Below are 21,327 nucleotides of genomic sequence, written 5' to 3' on the forward strand. Positions count from 1 at the left end.
GAAAATGGTTGGTTATGAGTATAATCATAGTTAGGTGAGTGGTTGAATGGTGGGGTAAGTGATGTAAATTGAAATGTGGTGAATAGTTGAAAAGTTGAAACTTGAAAAGGGAAGGTCAAAGATTCATTCTCATGTAAAAATTTTATACTTGCAAAAAGTGTTTGCGTTAATACTAGAAACGACATTCTCCCCTCTTAGGACCTCACTTTGAAAGCAGCAAGGGTAAATAGTGCATAATGGCCCCCATTTTTATACAAATGAAGAAGAAATTGGTTTTAAGAGTCTCATTTTTATACGCCCCCCCAAAAAATAAAATAATGATATACATGTGTGAACTTTGTCAAAGTAAGAAATGTAAGGTCCATCATTCCTTGCTTGTCCATGTCTCATTCAAAAGAAAAAAGAACTTACCACTTATATGCCACAAAACAAAGCAAACCAAGGATGAGTAATTTTACAAGAGGAAACACCTTGAATCCCCTTTGTGTTTTTTTTCCTTCTTTTTTTTTTTTCATTACATCGATATTTTCGATATTTTAGCGATATTATAGCGATATTGTAACAAAATATTCCTGAAGTGTTGGCGAAATTATCGACGTCGATATTTTTTGATATTATCGTCGATATTCTTGATATTTATACGATATGTTCATTAATACGTTTCGAAATATCCGTGATTCGAAAAAACGATAATATCCTCGATATTTCTTCGATATTATCGATATTTTAGACTATGATCCTAATTAGTTGAAATTGAATTCCTATTTACCTAAATAGTAAATTATATTGTGCATGAAAACTAAAGCTCCCTTAAGTATACAGGTCTTGTATCAAACTGTATAATTCTTATTGGTCTAGCTAATTTTTGCCTAATTGTGATGGCACTAACTCTTCTTTTATTATCATAGCTGTTGTTTGAATTTTATTTTCTTTTGACAATTCTAACTCACAATTAATTGTTATTAATAAACTTGTCTTCTGTTTCTCTATACTAGGGCTATTATTCTTTTGATTTGGAACCATACCTTTCTACAGCTAACACGTGTCTAGTTATTGTTATCTATTATTTCAGCTGTATTTATTTCTATTGGTCTATTATTATAACAAGATTTACAATAAACTATTGTCTTAGTGTAATATTTTTCTACCACTATTTTCTTACATTGATTACATTCTTGAGGCCATCCTAAATTATTATATTTAAATTCCTCATACTCTTTTTGTTCTTTAGACATACACATATATTCATCTAATTCACTATTGGAATTATTAGAGTTATCTGATTCGGATTCTGAGTCTAATGCATTAACACTATAAATACTTTCATTATCACTTAAATCATCATCAATACTATAAATTGATTCTAAGTCTTCATCATCTTCTAATTGAAATTGCTCAATTAATTGTATTTTTTTCTCTAGGTTGCTTTCCTAATTTGGGACGCTTAGGTCTAATATGTCCTACTTCACCACAAAGATAATATTTACATGTGCTTTTATTGGGTACTTTATATTTTCTAATCCATGGTTTATTTGTTCTTTTCCTAAATTGTTTAGGGATATATTTTCTTCTTCTAAAAGTTTTTGAATGTTGAATTTTAAAATTTTTATTTTGTTATTTATAAGGTCTATATTTTCTGTAACTCTTTCTATATGGCTTTTTCTACTTAAATTTTCTATGACATCCATATTGTTTAGGTAAATCTATATTTTTACAGCTCATGTAAAACTATTTTCTAATTTGTCTTTTTGCTTTTATTTGACTACATTCTGATTGTAATATATCATACATGTTGTATTCTTGCTCCTATAGATACATCTAGTTTCAGGGTTTTTTGCCATTTATTCCAAAAAATTTCTCCTATTGGTCCTTTAAGTATCTAATAAATTAAGATCATCAATTCTACATATTCTACCAAAATACTTGAAAAAATCTAAAGTATATTCACTTATATATTGTAAATCACAAATTTGTAGTTGTTCTAAATTTCTTATTGCTCTAATTTGTTCTCATTCCTATCTACCATCTAATCTATTATGATCTAAAAATTCATATTTAATTAATTTAACAAAAGCATCTATATTAAACATTTCTTTTGTTACTTGATGTTCTCTTGAATTTTTAGTTTTCCATGCTTGGAAATAATAAAAAACCATTCCATCTAAAGTATGCTCCTTATTATTTCTAAAATCTAACCACATCCTTTTTTCCATTTTTCTATAGTTTTTTCCCAATCTTGTGGGTCTACATGATCTAAGTTTAATATTTTTCCTACTAAATTAATTCGTTCAATTCCTTTATAAGGGATTCTATTTTTTCTTAGTCCAAATGTTTCTTATTGAAAGGCACTTCTACCTGTTTCTTCATTATTTTCTCTATATGGTTCATTAGTTTTCCTAAGATTTTGCTGGTCTGTTCTACTTGAATGAACTACAGATAGTCCAATTGAACTATATTGGTCTTCTGCTAGCATGCATTCTACTTCAATTAACATAGTTTGATATTCTTTTTCTCCTAAATTATGTTTTAATCCTATATCTAAAATTAAGTTTTTCATTTCTTTATCTAATAATCTATATAATCCTAAATCATAAGTTTTATATTTTTCTATATATTCTTCTTCATTTAAATTATCTATATCATCTATGAGTTTATCAACTATATTATCAAAATTATGCTCAATCATATTTATTTCTAAATTATCAAATGTCATTTGTATTTCTTCTTCTAATTCACTTTCTAAGTCTTCTATAATTTATTTATTTATAATTAGTAAATCTTACTATTGCTTCACCTATACGGTTGTCTATTTTTTGATACTTGTAAATTGGGTAAAATCCATTATGTTCCTTCTAAAAAGCTATTATCTACTAGTTTTGCCTCTATCATATGAACATGTTTTCCACCAAAAGTTTGTACTAAATTTTGAAATTCTACATTAAATTTATAATTATAGTTGTATGAAACTTTTCCTACATACATAAGACTAATACTTAAATTTTTGTATTCTCCTTCCATATTATAATTTTTTGTTCTTATACTAATTTTAATATGTTTACTAAATTCTTTAATATTCATGACATACTTAGGAATACATCCTATGACTGCTAGGTTTGTGCTAAGATATACTTCTGCTGTAGCTATAGCTGCTTGCTGATGGTTATCTAATCTATCATCATGTATGTAAACTAATGCTTTAGTTCCTAATTGTGCTCTTGTGAGTCTAGCTATTCCTATCATAATTTTTCTTATATGAATTTGTTGATAGTGTGACTTTTTAAGATGTTCTATTGCTGTGTTACTAAGTAAATTAAGAGTTACTTCTTTATCTATATAACTTACTTCATGTTGACTAATGTTGTACTTACAATACTATGTTTATTTTCAAATCTTCATAATTGATATAAATTATATTTATTTTTTGAGATTTTTCAAAACCTTTTCTAAGAAATTCTTGTGTTTCTTGTTCACTAGGGTATATATCTTCTGTTATAACTATTTCTTTTCCTTTGGAAAAAAAAAACTATTTTTTTTCCTTTTCTCCTAAAGAGTTCCATTTACTATTATCAAATGGATTTTTTCTACTTTTTCTTTTATGAGGATTATTTCATAAGGTTAAATTTTCTAATTTATCAATTAATTCTTTGGGTAGTGTGGAAGTAGTATTGTGCACTACTTGATTGATTTCTGTTTATTTGTTTGATCTACATTTTCAGCTAGAATTAAAATTAATTGGATAATTAAATTATTTTGTCTTATAGGGATATTACTACTTACTATAGATGTTGTGAATTCCGTAAGACCTACTTGTTCGTTATCTAGTTTACCAACTTCTTCTAATGCTTTGATATATTTATTATTAATTTTAGAATAGGCTTATTATCACAAAACGTCCCTGACGTTTGCGAAACTATTACATTGCATCCTTAAAATTTTTGTGTATCACTCATGGTTCCTAACGTTAATATAGGTACTCTTAAATAGTCCCTCCGTCAAAAAAATTGTTAAATCCAAAGATATAATAGTCAAATCAATCCAAAATTATATAAAAAAAATATTTTTTATTTCCTCCCTTCTATCTTTCTTTTCTTCTTCTTCTTTCTCTATGCCCGTTCTTTTCTTCTCTTCTTCTCTCTCTGTTTCTCTTTTTTTTTTCTTTTTTTTCTCCATTTCTCTCTTTCTTCCTCTTTTCTTCTTCTTTTCCTTCGCATGGCTGTTTCTTTTTCTTCCTCTTTCCTTCTTTGTTCCTCATTTCATCTTCTCTCCAAAAGCAACTAGATTCATCCTCTTAGAAGGAATGCTGGGTTTGATGAAGTGAAGTTGGGCTGCTGGGTTTGTTTGCTGTCAACTTAGCATAGAAACTACCAACTACCAACTCACTCATCTGAATCTGATCACAAGAGTTTGACGAGCTGCATGCAACTCAATCGGATTTCAGTTTTGACTAGTGGTGCTGGAAATTGGGTCTACTACTGTTTTCAACGAGAAGCAGAAGAATGGATTTTTGGGTTGCTTTTCAGTTTCGAGGCTGCTTTTGGAAAAGTGGAGTCTCTCTCCCATGATACCCATTTACAAAATCTCAGCAGGAACAAAGCTTGTGCTAAAAATATAGGAATCCAACTCATCTCAAGGAAGAGTAGTCTCACTGTCAAATTCTCTACGAATCAACGCATTGTTCTAAGAGGATGAATCTGGTTGCTTTTGGAGAGAAGAAGAAATGAGGAAAAAAGAAGGATAGAGGAAGAAAAAGAAACAACCAAGCGAAGGAAAAGCAGAAGAAAAGAGGAGGAAATAGAGAAAAAGAAGAAAAAAAGAGAAACAGAGAGAGAGAAGAATAGAAGAAAAGAACGGGAGGAAAGAAAGAAGAAGAAGAAAAGAAAGAGAGAAGGGAAGGAAATAAAAAATATTTTTTTATATAATTTTGGATTGATTTGACAATTATATCCCTGAATTTAACAGTTTTTTTGATGGAGAGACTATTTAAGAGCACCTATATTAACGTTAGGGACCATGAGTGATGCAAAAAAACTTTAAGGATGCAATGTGATAGTTTCGCAAACGTCAGAGAAGTTTTGTGATAATAAGCCTTTTAGAATATGTCATTAAACTAAAAGTCTATCTATTTTATTATGTAATTTTTCTACTTGTTCAGTTAATGTTTTTTGTACTAATTGAATTTTTTGCACTTCTATTTTTAATTGCTCAATAATTTCTAATGACTGAAGTTCTATTTGTTTTGACTTACTATCTATAAGATCTATGAGATTTTTTTATTTCTTTCTTGCTAGGAAATCTTTGAATATTTTTATTATTATCTTCTAATTGAGATGTTATATAATCTAAGTTTGTCTAATTGTCTTTAGGGAATTTTTCTGAAAATATTCTAATAACTGTTGAATTATTCTATTAGGTTTGTCATGTTCAAATTTTACACTTCCTGCTTGACTAATTAAAAGATCAACAATATTATTTTCTAAGTGATTATTATTGCTGTGTAAAAGATGTTTGTGTTCTTTTTGTGGAAAATAACAAACTAATGTATTATTATCTAAAGTTAATTTTCTTTTTTGTTGTTCACTAATTTCTAGATTAAGATACTCTATCATATAATTAAAATTTATCTAAGTCTACCTTTTTCTTTTAAAATACCTAAATACTCTTGAAATGTTTCTATGGATTCTTGTCAAACTTGTAAATGATACTGGTTTCTTATTATGCTATTGTGTACTTCTAATTTTCTTGTTGGATAATTTTTTACTTATGGTGATTTTATCAATTTTTCTAGATTCCTAATTTCTATTTGGTATTCAGCTTTCTGTCTCTTTAATTCTTGTAACCTTTCTTTTATTCTAATAGGTGTGCACCAGCAAAGGGTTTATTGTTCTTGACTGGTGATTCTAGTAATTAACAAAATTTTAACAAATTATAAAACATTGGTTTTTATTAGTTGTGTTGATTGACTTTTGTCCTCAAGTTACTTTACTGGTATAATTATATTATTAAGGTGTTAAACTAATGCTCTGATACCATTATTTTTCGTGGATCTCGGTCAAGGTTTCTAAAAGCCAAAATAACAACTAGATACCATGCCTAGAACATGGAACTGCAAAGATGCCAACTTAAAGGGCTATGGAGCAGAACTCAGAGGTTCCCTGACAGACATCCAATTATCTTTATGGCAAATATAAAACATGATCAAGTGCTCAAACAAAGTATATATTGATCGTCAGTTTAGCAAGATAATAATATAATTATAAAAAGTGTTTCCCTATTTTGGACAAGAAATCTAAGAAAACCAAGAAAATTAAAGAGAAAAAGACTTACTTAATTGCTTTTGCTGGAAATATTATTCACTGGTTGGTGGTGTTTAACAGTGTTTGAAATAATAAAGTGTATGGGGAATAAGAGAAAGTATATGAACAAAAGGAATTTTATTTCTAAAGGAGAGTACTGAGATTTTTTCTTCTCTTGTGTTGTACTTCTCTTCTTCGGAGCTACAAGCTATCTACACTATTTCACCGACTCTATTCTTTGTGCTAAGTATGAGAAGGGATACCTTCCTTCTTTGTATACACTCTGTACACACACTCTTCTCTATGCACTCTACACTTCACATGGATATATAAAAATAAAAATAAAAACAATCAAACGAAGTCTTCACATGTGCAACAAACGGACAAGACACTCTTTGCATGGCTTGTTTGATGGCACAGATTCCTTCACATGCTATTTGTTGGTTTTTTAGTAGAAGAGACTTGCATGTCTTTAGGTCTAAAGATGAGGGGTTTTTGTGTCTTTTTGAAAATATTTGATTTGTTTGTGGTCTTTTACAAAAAGCTAGAGTTTTCTTGTGGTTGAAAATAAAATTTGGTTTAATTTTATATGGCCCAATATGAAGAATTCGAGTCCATTGAGCATTTTGGGCTTTCCTTCGGCCCATATGGTGGGTGTATTCAATTAGAATTTTAATATATTATAATCACATGATTTTAATGTAATAAATTTCAGCATGATTTGTAATTACAAGATTTTACTTATGATTTTAATAGATTGTAATTACACGATTCTCTTATGATTCACTTAGGACTTTTTTGTATTCTCCAAAGAATCAAAAGATTTTCTCTAGGATTTCATATGAAATAAAAATTATATAATAACATGAATTAATTATGTCACATGGATAAATAACCAAATGATAAAAGTAATAACAATAACGTTATGTAGCAACTAGACATGGCTTAAGGAAAACGAAAGTTATTCAAGACGTAATAAACATTTATTGGAGCTTCATCTCCTCATATGACCTAGATATTATCTCTCCACATAGCTAAAGCTATGCTAGCTCTCCATGTGCTAGCATCCTCTCTTTGTTGGTCTTGGGTTTGATAAATCAGATCAAAATTGTCCTCTTCATCAACTGGTATTGATGAGGATGAAGATAATGAAGATTCATCAGTTGGCTCAATGGAAAATTCATCGGAACGACACTCCTTACGAAGAAAGTTATGTAATGCTGCACATGCCAACACTAGCTCTGCTTGTATTTTAAATAGAAATGGAGTAGCTGACTTAAAAATTATGAATCGCGATTTAAAAATACCAAATATCCTCTCGATCACATTCCTTAAGGACGCATGGTGAAGGTTGAACAACTCATTTTCATTTTCAAGATCACGACCATGACCTGCAAAATCTTAGAGATGATACCGCACACCTCGAAACGGAGCTAAAAATTGGCATCGGTTGGCAAATCTACAATCCACTAAGAAATATTTACCTAATTATATATATAAGTATGCAACATAGAAATAAAAACGTATTTCCCACCAAAAACACCAAAAAGATAAATATTTACCTTGAGGAACTTTAAGACCATTCCTCCTTGATAGAGCATCACTTAACACTTTTGAATCATGAGCCGAACCCTCCCATCCGCTAAGGACATACATGAATTCCAAATCAAAATTGCATCGGTATCATCGACACCTAATGCAAGTGAGCTATTCCCAGTAGTAGTTGCACCCCCAACCACAATTTTTAAATCATCATAATTAGCAACACTTTCTGTCTGAAGGTTCTTGTGACTTGGGTGGGACTAGCAAAGAAAAAAAAATGATGATTGTTAATATATTATGAATAAAATATTAGAGCAAGCTAGTAAGTGACATAACATATAATATGAAGCTCACCTTCAAATAATTTTCCCATACTTCATCACTAGCCGTGAACTTCTTTGTAATTGAGTCTTACCCAAATCCAAAGTTGTTACGCATAAGAGTAGTCATTTTGTCAAACTGCTTCTTATACCATCTCATTCAGGTTACGTAATTGTTATATGTTTTAGGAGACATGGTTTTCTCATTTAGGCGAGGAAGCACTCTTTTTCTATTGTTTGCTTACTTATTGACCCATTATTATCACGCCATCCTCGACTTATTGACCCATTACTATCACGCCATACTCTTGAGCAAATGAAATATACTTCAATCTTCTTATAATGATACACCAATCTGAGCAAATAAAAGTAAAGATTAGACTTTTATTAGTATGTAATAAATATCATTGCATATATAACTTGATAAACTTTCATTAATTGATTGGTATGCAAACCCTTGATTATTTTTCATGTTCTAGAGGCCCAAAGAATTATTTTTCATAAACTTTCATAAATAAACTTTCATGTTGTGTAGTCTCGGTGGTTCTATGACCTCTCTTTGGTCTTTATTGATGAAAGTTCATCTTTACCAAAAATTTAAAATAAAATAAAAATCATAGTACAGTGGTCATTTTCTCCCAAGTGGGACTAGAAGACCCAAACACTGTGCATTCAAACCAAGAAATAAAAGCATCCTAACGCAAGGAAATTTCCTAGTGATGGACTTCTTCTAGTCATTCCACTGTCCACTATTTATTAGTATTATATAAAAACAAAGATAAGAAAGACTAGTTTAGATCAAAACAAAGCTCTATAGTTATTTTACGTTTGTAAGCTCTATAGTCATTCTCTAGTTTTTACCATAATAAAATATTATTTTATTAAATAATAAATAATAATAAAAAAATCATTCCTAAAGAATGAGGCAGTGCGCAACAAACCAAAAACACCAACTATCAATCTTTACAGATTGGTTTCTTCTTCTGTGTCTGTTCCGTAGTGAAGCAATACAGATATACACGAATGTATGTAGGCTTGTACCCACAACAAAGCAACACATATAATACAAAAAAAGACAAAAAAAAAGGTATGACAACATATATGATAGCATATGAAGAGATAAAGCAAAAAGATGAGAACCTTGTTCACTTCTCAAGTCTGTTCATCTTCTCCCAAAACAAACCAACGTGAGAATTAGATGTAATAGGGTGTGATTTTTTTTATGGAGTTTGGTATTTATATCACCCACTAAAAAGTCTCACAGAATACATCAATTAATAAAATACCTCAAAATCGGTAAGTTTTTGAATATTATCGTACTTTGTCTAATATTTTGAAAGTCCTAATTGAATACAACCAGACTTGCATTGATGCTTTTAAAATCCTAATCTAATACTATCATATTTTTATTGATTACTTTAAAATCATAATTGAATACCATGTTGATCACAAAAGTCAAAAATCCGAACAAAAACATAACCAGATCAGTTTAGATTGGTTTTGATCTCAGTTTTCCACCACAAGAAACCGGTCCAATACAATTAATTTAAGAGTGTTGCTAAACGAATCCTAAAATTAACTGAGTACACCCTATAATCTAAGTTAACCCTAATATTTTAATCAAAATGTAAAATTAACTAAGTACACCCTATTTAACTACCAAAAATAGCCATAGTACAACAATCTAATACCAATCATAAACCAGGTTTCTCTTTTTACTCATTGTGCCATCTTTTCAGATTTTGGATTTCATTAAATCTTTAATTTCGTAATACCAATCCTAAACTAAACTAATACTTGCTGCATTATTCGTGAGCACCAAGTAATACGAAGACTTTTCTACCTATGATAAGGGTTGAATATAGTGAGTAAAGTGTACTTATTAAAATTTTATTTGTTTCACAATTCAATATATCCTTTTTTGTCATTTTATATTAGGATAAATTAGTAATTCAATAAATAGTTTGGTAATAGGGTGTACTCAGTTAATTTTAAGGTTCGTTTAGCAGCATTCTTAATTTAAATATTTATATTCTAGATTATATATATTTGTTTAACATGTGGCCATTTTTTATTGGTTTGGTAGGAGGTTACAATAGGCGCGCACACAGGATCATCACCATACTATATCCCTTCCTATTTCCCCTCTCTGTTTCTCCTTCAGGCATCGCGCCGCGAAACCTCTCTCTCAGCCGCCGCGCCACTCTCTCAGTCGCCGCCGTCACTCAGGTCAGATTCTCTTTCTCTCTTCTGTTTTTCTTTTCCCCCTTCGATTCTATGACCCGCTAACTCTCTCTGTCCTCCATCACTTCGCAGCTTCTACTTTGTATCTCCTCTTCATCTCAGCTAGCTCTCTCTCTCTCTCTCTCTCTCTCTCTCTCTCTCTCTCTCTCTCTCTCGCAGCTCTTCTTTGATTCTCTGACCCGCTGGAAAGAATCTGTTTTGTTATTTTGTGGCCTCACGCAATGATTTAGGCAATTTGTGGCTTCAGCCTTCACTCCAAAGATTTTATGATTTAGGACAAATAGTAGCTATTATGGTTTGTAGTTTTTCAAACTGTGATTATAAATTTTCAATTTACAGAATTACAAAATATAAATTGTACTTTTGTTTGTACCTTAAAACCGGATGAGGCCACTGGCCCTTTCCCTGAAGCTGTGCTGCTTAAAGAGGTTGCCTTTTGAATTTTGGCACAACTTCATGTTCTTACTCTTTTTTTCCCTTTTCCTTCTTTATTTTTGGTGTTATTTATTTATTTATTTATATTTCCCTTCCTCTCTGCGAAATTTGGTTTCTGAAAATGAAGACTTTTTCGTGCGACCATTTCGTGAAAGAGATCTTCTTTTTCTTGAAAAACTAATGAAGTTTAAGATAAGGTTTTGGGTTAAGTTTAGTTGCATATATTATTACAGTGACCCCTCTAATTGTAATTGATTTTGAGATGAATTTTTGTTATGAATTGCAGAAGAAAGTTCAGGAAGATGGTAAACTTCTCAGAAGAATGTGAGTTATTCTGATTCAAACTTGTTATAGGTGATTCCTATCCTTTTAAAAGGACGCAATATAAATTTTCTTTGTTCTGAAGAAATTTTTTGGCCTATAGGGTTTGCTGTTGTTGATTTTGTTTTCATTACTATGCAGAGAAGTATATGAATTTTTGAAGCTTCAGAACCAGGAACCACAAGAACCGAACCGGTGCAGGCAGGTCCGGGTTGGTTTGGTCTTGCCACCGAACTGGTCTTCATTTCCGGTTCAGGTTCCGGTTTCACGAGAAAACTGGTAGCGCTAGTTTAAGCTTTCATTTTCTTCGATTCTCTGGTTTTCTTCGCTGGCCACAAAAGCTATGCAAGCCCTTAAACGCATAGCGACAAAGACCGAGTTCCAGAGACTCTCATCCACAATCACCAAAACCCATTTCATATCCAGCACCAATTTCAGACCCTTCTCCTCCAACTCAAAGAAAGGCGACGATGACTGGAATGACGCCTGGGAGACCGCGTGGCTCCCGCCCGACCTCTCGGGAAGTAGTAGCAGAGCTCCATGGGAGGCCGATGTCAATTTCTCGTCTTCAGAGTCGAGCGTAGTGCTTCCCTCGGATGCGGACCTAGAGACCAAGGCGTTCGTGGAGGACATGAATGAGAATTGGAATGAGAGAAGAAAACCCAAAGAGGAAAAGCAGCAGAGTGAGAATGGGTCGTCGCTTTATAGCTTGGATAGTATTAAGAAGGATTATAGGATCAAGAAACAAAGGATTCATGCTGGCCTTTGGATGAAGGAGATTGAGAAGCAAGAGGAGGCTAAGTTGGCCGACTCGAATTCTTTTGGTGGTGGGGACGATATCGAGCGATTGCTCGATAGCTGCTCCGAGTATGCTCTCCTTCTGTTTTCTTTTTTCTTTTTCTCATTGTTTTACTCTGTTTTGTATGCGTGTATGTATGCAGTTTGTGTATCCATTTTGAATGTGTTCGGTATGTGGATTGCGTTCTCGTTCTTGTATTTGATATGAATGCCCTGTTGTCCATTTGATGTGGGTTCTATGTCAAATTGAGAAATTTCACTTGCACACATACCCAATAGTTATTTCATTTGTTATGTTTTAATGCTCTGAGTCTGATTGATTGTTTTCCAAGTCTTGAATTTTTTCTTGATGTTACTAGATTAAATATGCATGTGTTAATGTTCATAAAAAAAGTTTTGAAGGATGCTTTTTAATTTACTTGTTGGGTGTACTATCGGGATACTTGCAGCATTTTTGATTCTGCCAACAATGATTTGGAAAACTCTAAAGCCCCGAGTGCTTCCGACTTCAAAAACAAACCGGATGGTTGGGAAACGACATCCAAGGCTAAGGATGGAAATGTATGGGAGATGACACAGAGAGAGGAAGATATTCTTCTCCAAGAGTTTGAGCGTCGAATTGCGTACAATAAATTTCAGGTGTGTAAATACACTCAAACAGACTTGTATTTTCCTTCTTCCATTATACAGTTTGTTCCGATTGTAAGCATAATATAAATGAAGAGCGCAACTCGTAAGATTAATCCCAAGTTTAGAATTGTCTGTATAAATCTTCATCAAATCTTAGACAAGGGTGTACAGTGTTGCACATGGCTGTGGTGCATCAGACTTGGTAAAAGAGAACTTTTGAAATTTGACTCTTATGTATGGAATGATGCTACTGTGTCTCCTAGTATTTCGGGTTGACTGTATTTTCTGCATAATGGCACCACACCTCCTACAGTTTTCCTACTGAAAAAAGTTTGAATGTACTCTTTCATTACATTTATCTTAATCTTATTGCCAACGTCTTCCTCTTTTACCTGTCCTTTCTTACTGTTGGTTATCTGACATTGACGTGCAGATTGCTAGTTTTATCAAGACTCACATATTTAGCCGGAGGAGACCAATTGATGGGTGGAAATACATGATAGAGGAGCTAGGGCCAAATGCGAGGAAAGGGAAGGGTTCTGTTACAAGATTACCGAGTCTATCCGATGCATCAACCCAACCCTTTAAGGAGGAAAACAGTGCAATGAGTGGCAGCAGCATTATGCCCTTTAAGGAGAGGTAGTTTGCTTTTGGATTATGTTCATATATTCCCGTGTGCTTGGAGATTTCAGAGATTGGGCAGTAATGACCTTCCTTTCTTTAGAGATACCAGCGTCGAAAGTATTCATAGCTACCATATAAATTCATTCTGGTAATTTTGATCTCTGGCTTTCTCAATGTATGATCGTACCATCCTGTAGGCAACTGAAAATGCAATTAATGTAAGTGAAAGAATGTATGCGTTTCCTTCAAACCCGCTGTTCCAACTTCTGAATGGCATATTAACTTATAAGCCTTCAATATGGTTTCAATGTAAAGAATACCCTTTTGCATTTTTACTGTATTTCTAGGAAAATAGAAGATGCACATAAGTTGTTTGATGAGTTTCCTCAAGGAAATGACTTGATTTCATGGAATACTTTGATGGGTTATCTTCATGTGTCTCAGCCTCAAGTGATTGTAGATTTGTTTAAGAAAATGTGTAGGAGCTGTTTTGAAGCTAGTGTTACCACCGTTTTGAACCTTTTGTCTGCCATTGGTGATTTAGGAAGTTACCTTGGAGGAGAGTCTCTTCAAGGGTACTGCATCAACATTGGCTTTTGTTTGTATTTACAAGTGCTTTCTGCTTTGATTGATATGTATGCAAAGAATGGGCAAACTGATTTTGGACGTCGGATTTTTGATGGAGTTGCTGTGAAGGATGTTGTATTATGGAATTGTTTGGTAGATAGGTACGCAAAATGTGGCCTGGTACAAGAAGCAGTAGCTTTGTCGCGGTTGATGAGACTTGAAAGAATGAAACCCAATTCATCTACTTTGGCAGGACTGCTTTCGGCTTGTGCTGCTTCTGGGTCTCCAAGTGTAGGGAGTTGCATTAAGGATTATGTGGAAGAGGAGAACTTGGTTATGGATGCGGTTCTTGGTACAGCTCTGGTTGACATGTATGCTAAATGTGTGTTTTTGGAGAAGGCACTTAACATCTTTGAAAGCATGGAAAAGTAAAGATGTGAAATCATGGACAGCCATGATTTCGGGTTACGGTGTTCACGGGCAGGCAGACAATGCCATAAGGCTGTTCTATACAATGGAGGAGGAGGGTTGCCAACCTAATGAAGTCACTTTCTTGGCAGTGTTAAGTGCTTGCAGCCATGGAGGGCTGGTGACAGAGGGAGTTAGATGTTTTGAGATAATGGTTTGCAAGTACGGCTTTGTGCCAAAAGTTGAACACCACGGTTGTATGGTAGATCTTTTGGGTTGTGCAGGGTTGCTGGAGGGAGCACTTACACTAATTGATTGAAAGCTTGCCCATCAAGAGTGACGTTACGGCATGGCTGCATTGCTTTCAGCTTGCAGGGTTTATGGGTACGTTGCTCTTGGGGAAACTGTAAAGCGTATTAATAAATCTTAATGATTATCATCCCACCAATTCAATGCTACTATCAAGTGCTTATGCGATTGCTGGAAGGTTGCCAGATCATACGAGAAGAACACAGGAAAGGGAGGATGAAAAGATAGTGAGAGGAGAGAAATTCAGGCCAGTTGGAAAAGAAGAAAACCTGATAAAGGAAGCTGGACGTAGCACAATTGAGATGGATAGTCAAGGTTGAAAAAATTAAAGTCATCAAATGACCTGGAATATATTTTTGTATTGTTTTTCGTTTGTTCGAGACCTGTGTTAATGACTTGATGTAACATAACTTAAAACAAAAAAAGGGATTTGAAATTGAGGGGCCTATTTCGTATTTGATTTGAGTCCAATTTTATAAATTCAAAATAGATTTTAAGTCTAAAAGCTGAAAAGCTCCTTTAGTAGGCTCATTTTTAAATACCCAAACTCAATACAAACTAAAAAAGACCTGTATTATTGAAAACAAAACAAATGCGTTTTTCTTGAATTTTTTTTTCTGACGTCATTTGCTTTGCTGGTTCGCTCGAGCTCACTCTGGTTCTCACTCAAGCTTCCATGGGAGAAGCTCGAAGCTCTCTTGCTCCCTCTCTCTTCGCCCCTCTCTCTGTCTACCTCTCTCCTCCTCTCTTTCATCAGTTCAAACCCTAGAATTGGGGGATTTCTGTTTGTACTATACCTGACCCGCCACTCACGTCACGACATGTGGAAAGAGTACGGCACTAAGGAAGACCCTATGGCCCACAAGCAAACCAAGTGGTATGGATAGGTAGGTACCTTCAGTACCCACGACCAATTGAGCGCCCAACATAGCCCAGCGACAGGCTGGCGAGGTCAGTCATGCAAACGGCTGGCACTCCCGATTGTTCGTCGAACATGAGTTTGTCACGCCTTGCTGATTCTATGTCTTGAAGGGCATTTTGCGAGACAACCTCGAACTTCCCACTAGGATATTTGCTGAGACCCTTGTCGACCTTAGAAGGCACTCCCACGAGTCCCACATCAAAAGTAAATACCAAGAGAATACCCAACGCTCTCTATAAATAGGGCCCCTTGCCCTAGACACAAGGGTAAGACTCTCAGCTTGACTCCTATATTCATGCATTGTCAACAGATTGCTCTCCTCTTAAAACTAACTTTAGCATCGGAGGGTCTTCGGCCGATACCACACCGGTGCCACGCCACCTTTAAGTTGCTCTTATCTCTATCTGTTTAGTTTTAGTTTAGTTTTAGCGCCAACAATTTCCAATATTAAAGGTTAGTTTGCTTTTTCTATTCGTTTTGTCTTTTGATTTCTCGAATCTTTTTGGATAACTGGATTTTGTTTGTTGGTAATGTGAGTTTCTGTTTAAATTTGATAATGGGTTTTTTTTTGTCTGGTAGGTTGAGAGGTACAAAAACAAAGAAATCTCTGGAGTTGAAGCTGAAAGGAGAGATTCTAGTGAATCCAAAGATCTCGGCCATGGGGATATTATTTTGTGTTTGTGGTGGAGATATTATTGGGTTAACTACGTTCCTTTTTATTCGGATTTTGAATTTTTTTTTGCTATGTCTGCGAATTTGGAAATTAGGGATTTGTGTGTGTGAATTTGTGGAAATTTTCCCTGTAATGACGTGTTATCGATCTTTGAGTTTTAGGGTATGTGCTGCTTATATATCCAACTAGTTATCCTGTACATTGGTTCGGATTAATATGCATCTGGGTTTGTGAGATTTAATTTGGGATTATGCTTGATACATACGCTATTTAGGCATTGATAGTGAACAACAACAGTCTGGGACTAATCCCTTTTCTGTTATAAATGTTGGTGTAGATGATTAGAAGTTAAGGTGCCATAGATTAAGGGTAAGCAAGCACAATCAATTTGAGACTGCTACAAGTTACAACTTACCAGCAGGCTTTTCTTTATTATGTCTGCATAATAACATTCTATGCCTGGGTCTTGGCTGTGTTAACTCACTCTCTGGGTCTTTGCTTACATCTTAGCCTCTCAACTTGAGAATTATGTTGGTCTTATTTCAATCTTTAAGCTGTATGTACTAATGGGGAGGATACTTCAGTACATTACTCAACCACATAAGAGTTGCAATTGTAGAGCAAAAAGAAGTCAGCTTGGTTTGAAGCCAACTCGAACTTATCATAGGGAAGGGTTAAGTTATGGAGTGACGAAATATCATCGTTACGAGCAGTGCTATCTAAGAAGCCTGAAAGCAGAGAATTTGAGACAAGAAGAGACTTGCTTTGGTAATTGATGTTGTGAAGTTCACAGTTGACAGTTCTTGAGTATTAGAATGCTGTCTTTATAATCTGCCTCACTTCTTAGACTCTTGAATTTAACAATGCTGCTCTTTGAGTTACCAAACATGACAAATTGTATTGGTGGCATTCACAAAGTTTCAAATTTGATTGCATCATAATATCTCTGTTTTTAGTTCTTATATTAGGTAGGAGGAGAGAGAGTAATTCTCTTGTTACATCTTGTTTGAATAGTTTGCAGGATGTGCTGTAATTTTGTGTTTCTCTAAGTGCCTGGTTCTTACTGTCCAACTAAATGAACATCTGCAGATGTTGCCTAACTGAAGCATTTTAGAATATGTTTTGGTAACTCAGGAGGTGTTCAATACAATTTGTCAGGTGATCCCCAAATTTGATATTTTCTGTAACAATGAATTGTAAGCTCTGTGCTAACACTGAGTATTAGAATGCTGTCTTTAATATGTATTATTTAAGACTTGAAGACTAATTGTTCTTGTCGATCATATATGTATGGTATTAAAATATGGATGTTAAAATAGTGTGTTTAATATAATTTTGATCATGTTTATCAAAATATCTTAATTATAAAAAATGAAGGAAAAAAAATTGTTTTCAAGAATTCAACCAAACAAGTCTTCAAATTTTAAATATTCAAAAGTAGTTTTAAAGTTGCATACCAAACAACTTTTGAATATTAAAAAATGGATTTCAGAACTCCTTCTTTTAAAGAAAAATAACAGTTTTTGAGTTCCATTCTTGGATAGAATTCCAAACAGGCCCTGATATTTTGGTACAAAATTTGAATCATAGTTTCATGGACTAAAATCCTATCCGTTGTTTGGTGAGCCTAAATGCACTCTTGGACTGGTTGGGCTTGATATTTCGCTTGGGATACCAATCCAGCAAATGGTGGTATTATAAACCCAAGAAAAACCATGGGTTTCGAAGCCTCCGCCTACCCCGTTCGCTGCTTAAAACAACGTTTGCTCTTCTCTTCTTCCCATAGCTCTTTTTCTTCTTTTCATTCTCCTCTGTGACTTCATCACTGCCGTTTTGAACGTAGATTTCTTTCCTCTGTAAATCATTTTTTTTTTTTCCTATGGAGGTGTGATTCTCTCTTCTATCATTTCTTCTCTTACAGTCGGGAATAGCAGCAAAAACACACAAAAAAGGCCTTCAAAAGAAAATACATGAAGAAAAAAAGAAGAGCATTAACTGCAGAATATCTAGATTCCTGAGAACGTCTTTCATCTTATGGATTTATCTTTTTCAAATTTTTGGAAAATAATCCCCTAGAGTTTTTGACATTCTAATACCTCAGTCTACCTGCAAATGCTGACTCCAAATCCTTTGATCGAACCCCGGCGAATGATTTAGGGGTAAAAAAATTTACACATTCCAGTGGAGAGGAAGAGGATAATGGGATGTTTGCTACTGGAGAGCTGACAGCATATTATTACTCTGCACTTTTTATACTGTGCCGCTCACATAACTTCAGCCCACCATCTCTCTACTGCTTCTGAAACAATGGGAAATTTCATTATCTGGAATTTCCATTGCTTCTTGGTTCAATCTGAGCAAGTCACCATGCTTACACCTCAGACTTGGAATTTTTATTTTATTAAAGTTCAATTAGTTTACAACTTACCTGTGCAGAATGCAGATAAGGAAAATAAACTTTTTAATTCAACTTTTAGAAAGAAAACAGAAACCTCAAATACATTTGATTGGGGATTTCAAAGCAATGTTCCTAAGAACACTCAAATTTAGGGATGGGAGGCAAGCATCCTAAGCTTCTCCCTATGATACAATCAACTTGCTGATGAAAAATAACTAGGAAGCAAATCTACTAGCAAAAGCATACATGCATATGGACTTTTTCATGATTCTGTAAATAAAGTTTAAGCCTTGTTATAAGCAACACAAGGTACCATAACAGGTAACAATGGTGAAGCCTCTCAGTGCCTCCTTATCATTTAATCTCTCACGCAACTACCATCATGAACAGAATTCCATTCTCCTCCACATCCATAGCAGAACTGGAATTGGCACCTGCAAACACAATATACAGCAGATAAAACTTCCACTAAGTAAAAGCATTAAACCTGCATTAACCATAATCTAATTTGTTTCATCATCAGCCAAAACTTAGGTGCACCCAAGGTTTTATTGGGCATAATAACCATCTAAAACCCATTATGGATAACATGATACATAAGCCTTGATGGTGATGCTGAAGACGAAGACGACGGGCGTACATTATGGAAGTAACAATGGGAGATTTTTCATCTTTTCATAAGATGATTTTTTGACTAATACCATGTGTTAAGAACTTAAGATTAGATTTTTATCTTGGTCATTTGATTAGATACATTACTATGATTAAACACATATATATTGTACCTATGAATGCATAAAGTACTAACTTGAATAATATACCTAAAGAAAACCAAAATTAAAATCTAATCCAACTTCTGGGTTTGATCAAAAAATCATTTTATTCAAAGATAAGAATCTAATATTCTAAAGCAAATCAATCATATGCATATACCAAAAGAAACTGACCTGCAAGAAATGTGCAAACAACCTTGAGTCTTCTCCACATAAAATTTGCACTTAGGGCACCTCCTCCACTTCTTCAGCTTTGCAAGCTCCTTCACCATAAGATCAGCCCTCCCTCTCTCATCCTCATTAAGCCTCTGAAACTCCTCACAATCAACCCCTGGGTGCCATGGCACTTGGCATCTTGCACAGAACAATCTATGGCAAGCAGGGCACTCTGACTCTCTTATGCCTTCACCTTCATCATCAATCATCAAAACTAGTGAGCAATCACTAAAAGGGCAGTAAAGTCTTTGTGCCCCAAGAACCAAAGCCTCACAGAGGGCATCATTCCACCTCTCAAGAACCTCTCTGGGAAGCATTGGCCTGCAAGCATCAAGCTCAATCACAGCCTTGCAGCCCAAGCCAGGGCAAACAACAATGTGAATGTTGTCTTGGATTTTTGAGGCAGCATGTTTGGCTATGCAGTCAGAGCAAAAGGAGTGACCACAGCTCTCAGTTCTGAACATCTGGGCAGCCTCCTTCATTTCAACACAAATCCCACAGAAGATATGTGGCTGAATTGGGTTTAGGGTTTCATGAATTGGGGTGGATTGGGTTGCTTGGGAAGCTTGGATTATTGTTGTTGATGATGAGGAGGAGGAGGAGGAGGCGGCGGCGGTGGCAGAGGAGGAAGACGACCCAACATTGAGTGTCATTTGGGAAGCGATCGAAGAAGACATTAGAGCCTCCTGGAACTGCAACTCTTCTGCATATTTGGAATCTGAGACTGGGTCATTTTCGTCTTCATGATCACTCTGATCAAATAGTGCTGAGAAGTAGAAATCGTCAACATTGAGATGAAGATTACCAGAGGCTAATTCTTGTGCCATAATATGATTCAAAACCCTGGCTGCTCACTTCTAATCTCAAAAACTGTCAGGGCAGTTTTGATGAAAATCAATTATAATAGGCAGTGGGATTGCTTTTACAGCAAAACTTGCCTAAGAAGGTCATCTCCAATTGGATGTTCTCTTTACTCTCAGTGCTCATCCTCCCTTCCTTGAGGGGTTGTTTGCTTTTTGGAACAGTGATTCGACTTTGACTTGCTTTGATTTATCTCCAAATATTTTAAATTTGGGTTAAATATTTTTTTAGTCACTGAAAAAAAAACATTAGTCAAATTAGTGACTGTGTTTCTTAAAGTTTACAATTTTAATTTTTTTTAGGAGCTTACCTTTAGTCAAACCAAACCAAACCAAGATTGTTAGGAAAATCTTGGGTTGAAGGAACATTGTGAGGTATAATGGTATGTTTACTAATCCATAATTGGATTATGAGTAATTGGAATTGAGAATGAATTGAACTGAGGAGAAGATGAATTGAGGAGAATAATATTTCGGATTCCTATTGAAGTTGTTTACTAAATTATATGGATTGAGGGGGAGTTAGATTCTGAATTCCTATTGAAATTGTTTAAGCTCGTTTGGGACTGCTTCTCTAGGAAGCACTTCTACTTATAAGCGCTTCTACCAAAAGCGCTTTTATTATAAAGACGTTGAAATTTTCTTAAGAAACCGAAGTGCTTCTTGGAAAAGCACTTGGGAGTGCTTCCTGAAAAAGCACATGACAGGTGCTTCTCCAGAAAGAGCTTCTATGGCCCAAAAGCACTTTTAAATTTTTCTACCAAACGCTGTCAGAAGCTCTTTTGATTGTCGAAAAACGCTTTTAACTGTTCCAGAAGCACTCTCAAACGAGCCACCCACATACACTAGAAACTTCTTCAAAATCAAAAGTGAAAACCTTTGATTGAAAATTTGTAAATTATATATAAACTAAATTTGGATAACTTCAGTGTTATAAAACTGGATAACTTCACTTCCTAAATGTGAAACCGTAAACGAAAACCTACTGATCAAA

At 34.4% G+C, this 21,327-nt stretch overlaps 3 protein-coding genes, 1 long non-coding RNA gene and 1 pseudogene across 7 annotated transcripts; 3 read left to right on the top strand and 2 right to left on the bottom strand.

The window, feature by feature from the left end:
- Positions 7,305 to 7,964, bottom strand: LOC18782701 (the record flags this gene model as incomplete). The annotated part of the gene is made up of 2 exons (XM_020559857.1): positions 7,305 to 7,684; positions 7,856 to 7,964. Coding segments are annotated over 2 exons (489 nt in total), but the record flags the coding sequence as incomplete, so codon positions are not given.
- Positions 10,286 to 13,542, top strand: LOC18783503. 4 transcript variants are annotated; one of them, XM_020559470.1, is made up of 5 exons: positions 10,286 to 10,384; positions 11,121 to 11,188; positions 11,297 to 12,022; positions 12,403 to 12,592; positions 13,017 to 13,542. In XM_020559470.1, exons 3-5 carry the CDS (start codon positions 11,499 to 11,501, stop codon positions 13,224 to 13,226), a joined length of 924 nt encoding a protein of 307 aa, XP_020415059.1. In that variant the 5' UTR covers positions 10,286 to 10,384; positions 11,121 to 11,188; positions 11,297 to 11,498; the 3' UTR covers positions 13,227 to 13,542. The 4 variants fall into 4 exon arrangements, with proteins under 4 accessions (XP_020415059.1, XP_020415058.1, XP_020415057.1 ...); XM_020559469.1 differs by having other exon boundaries at positions 11,121 to 11,158; positions 11,259 to 12,022; XM_020559468.1 differs by having other exon boundaries at positions 11,121 to 11,158.
- On the top strand, positions 13,493 to 14,956 carry LOC18782402 (annotated as a pseudogene).
- Positions 15,686 to 16,327, top strand: LOC109947914. Its single transcript, XR_002270685.1, has 2 exons — positions 15,686 to 15,866; positions 15,993 to 16,327. It is a non-coding gene; the product is annotated as an uncharacterized LOC109947914 (long non-coding RNA).
- Positions 18,531 to 20,493, bottom strand: LOC18782847 (E3 ubiquitin-protein ligase RNF144A). Its single transcript, XM_020559467.1, has 2 exons — positions 19,432 to 20,493; positions 18,531 to 18,918 (listed from the first exon to the last, which is right to left on the bottom strand). Exons 1-2 carry the CDS (start codon positions 20,298 to 20,300, stop codon positions 18,843 to 18,845), a joined length of 945 nt encoding a protein of 314 aa, XP_020415056.1. The 5' UTR covers positions 20,301 to 20,493; the 3' UTR covers positions 18,531 to 18,842.

The sequence above is a fragment of the Prunus persica genome, chromosome G3 (genome assembly GCF_000346465.2).
Source record: "Prunus persica cultivar Lovell chromosome G3, Prunus_persica_NCBIv2, whole genome shotgun sequence".
In the NCBI taxonomy this organism is placed as follows: domain Eukaryota; kingdom Viridiplantae; phylum Streptophyta; class Magnoliopsida; order Rosales; family Rosaceae; genus Prunus; species Prunus persica.

Coding starts and splice junctions, on each gene's coding strand:
- LOC18783503 (XM_020559470.1), top strand. CDS start 11,499: ATGCAAGCCCTTAAACGCATAGCGACAAAGACCGAGTTCCAGAGACTC. Junction 12,023..12,402: donor TTGCTCGATAGCTGCTCCGA/GTATGCTCTCCT, acceptor GGATACTTGCAG/CATTTTTGATTCTGCCAACA. Junction 12,593..13,016: donor TTGCGTACAATAAATTTCAG/GTGTGTAAATAC, acceptor ATTGACGTGCAG/ATTGCTAGTTTTATCAAGAC.
- LOC18782847 (XM_020559467.1), bottom strand. CDS start 20,300: ATGGCACAAGAATTAGCCTCTGGTAATCTTCATCTCAATGTTGACGAT. Junction 18,919..19,431: donor TGTTTGCACATTTCTTGCAG/GTCAGTTTCTTT, acceptor TTGTGTTTGCAG/GTGCCAATTCCAGTTCTGCT.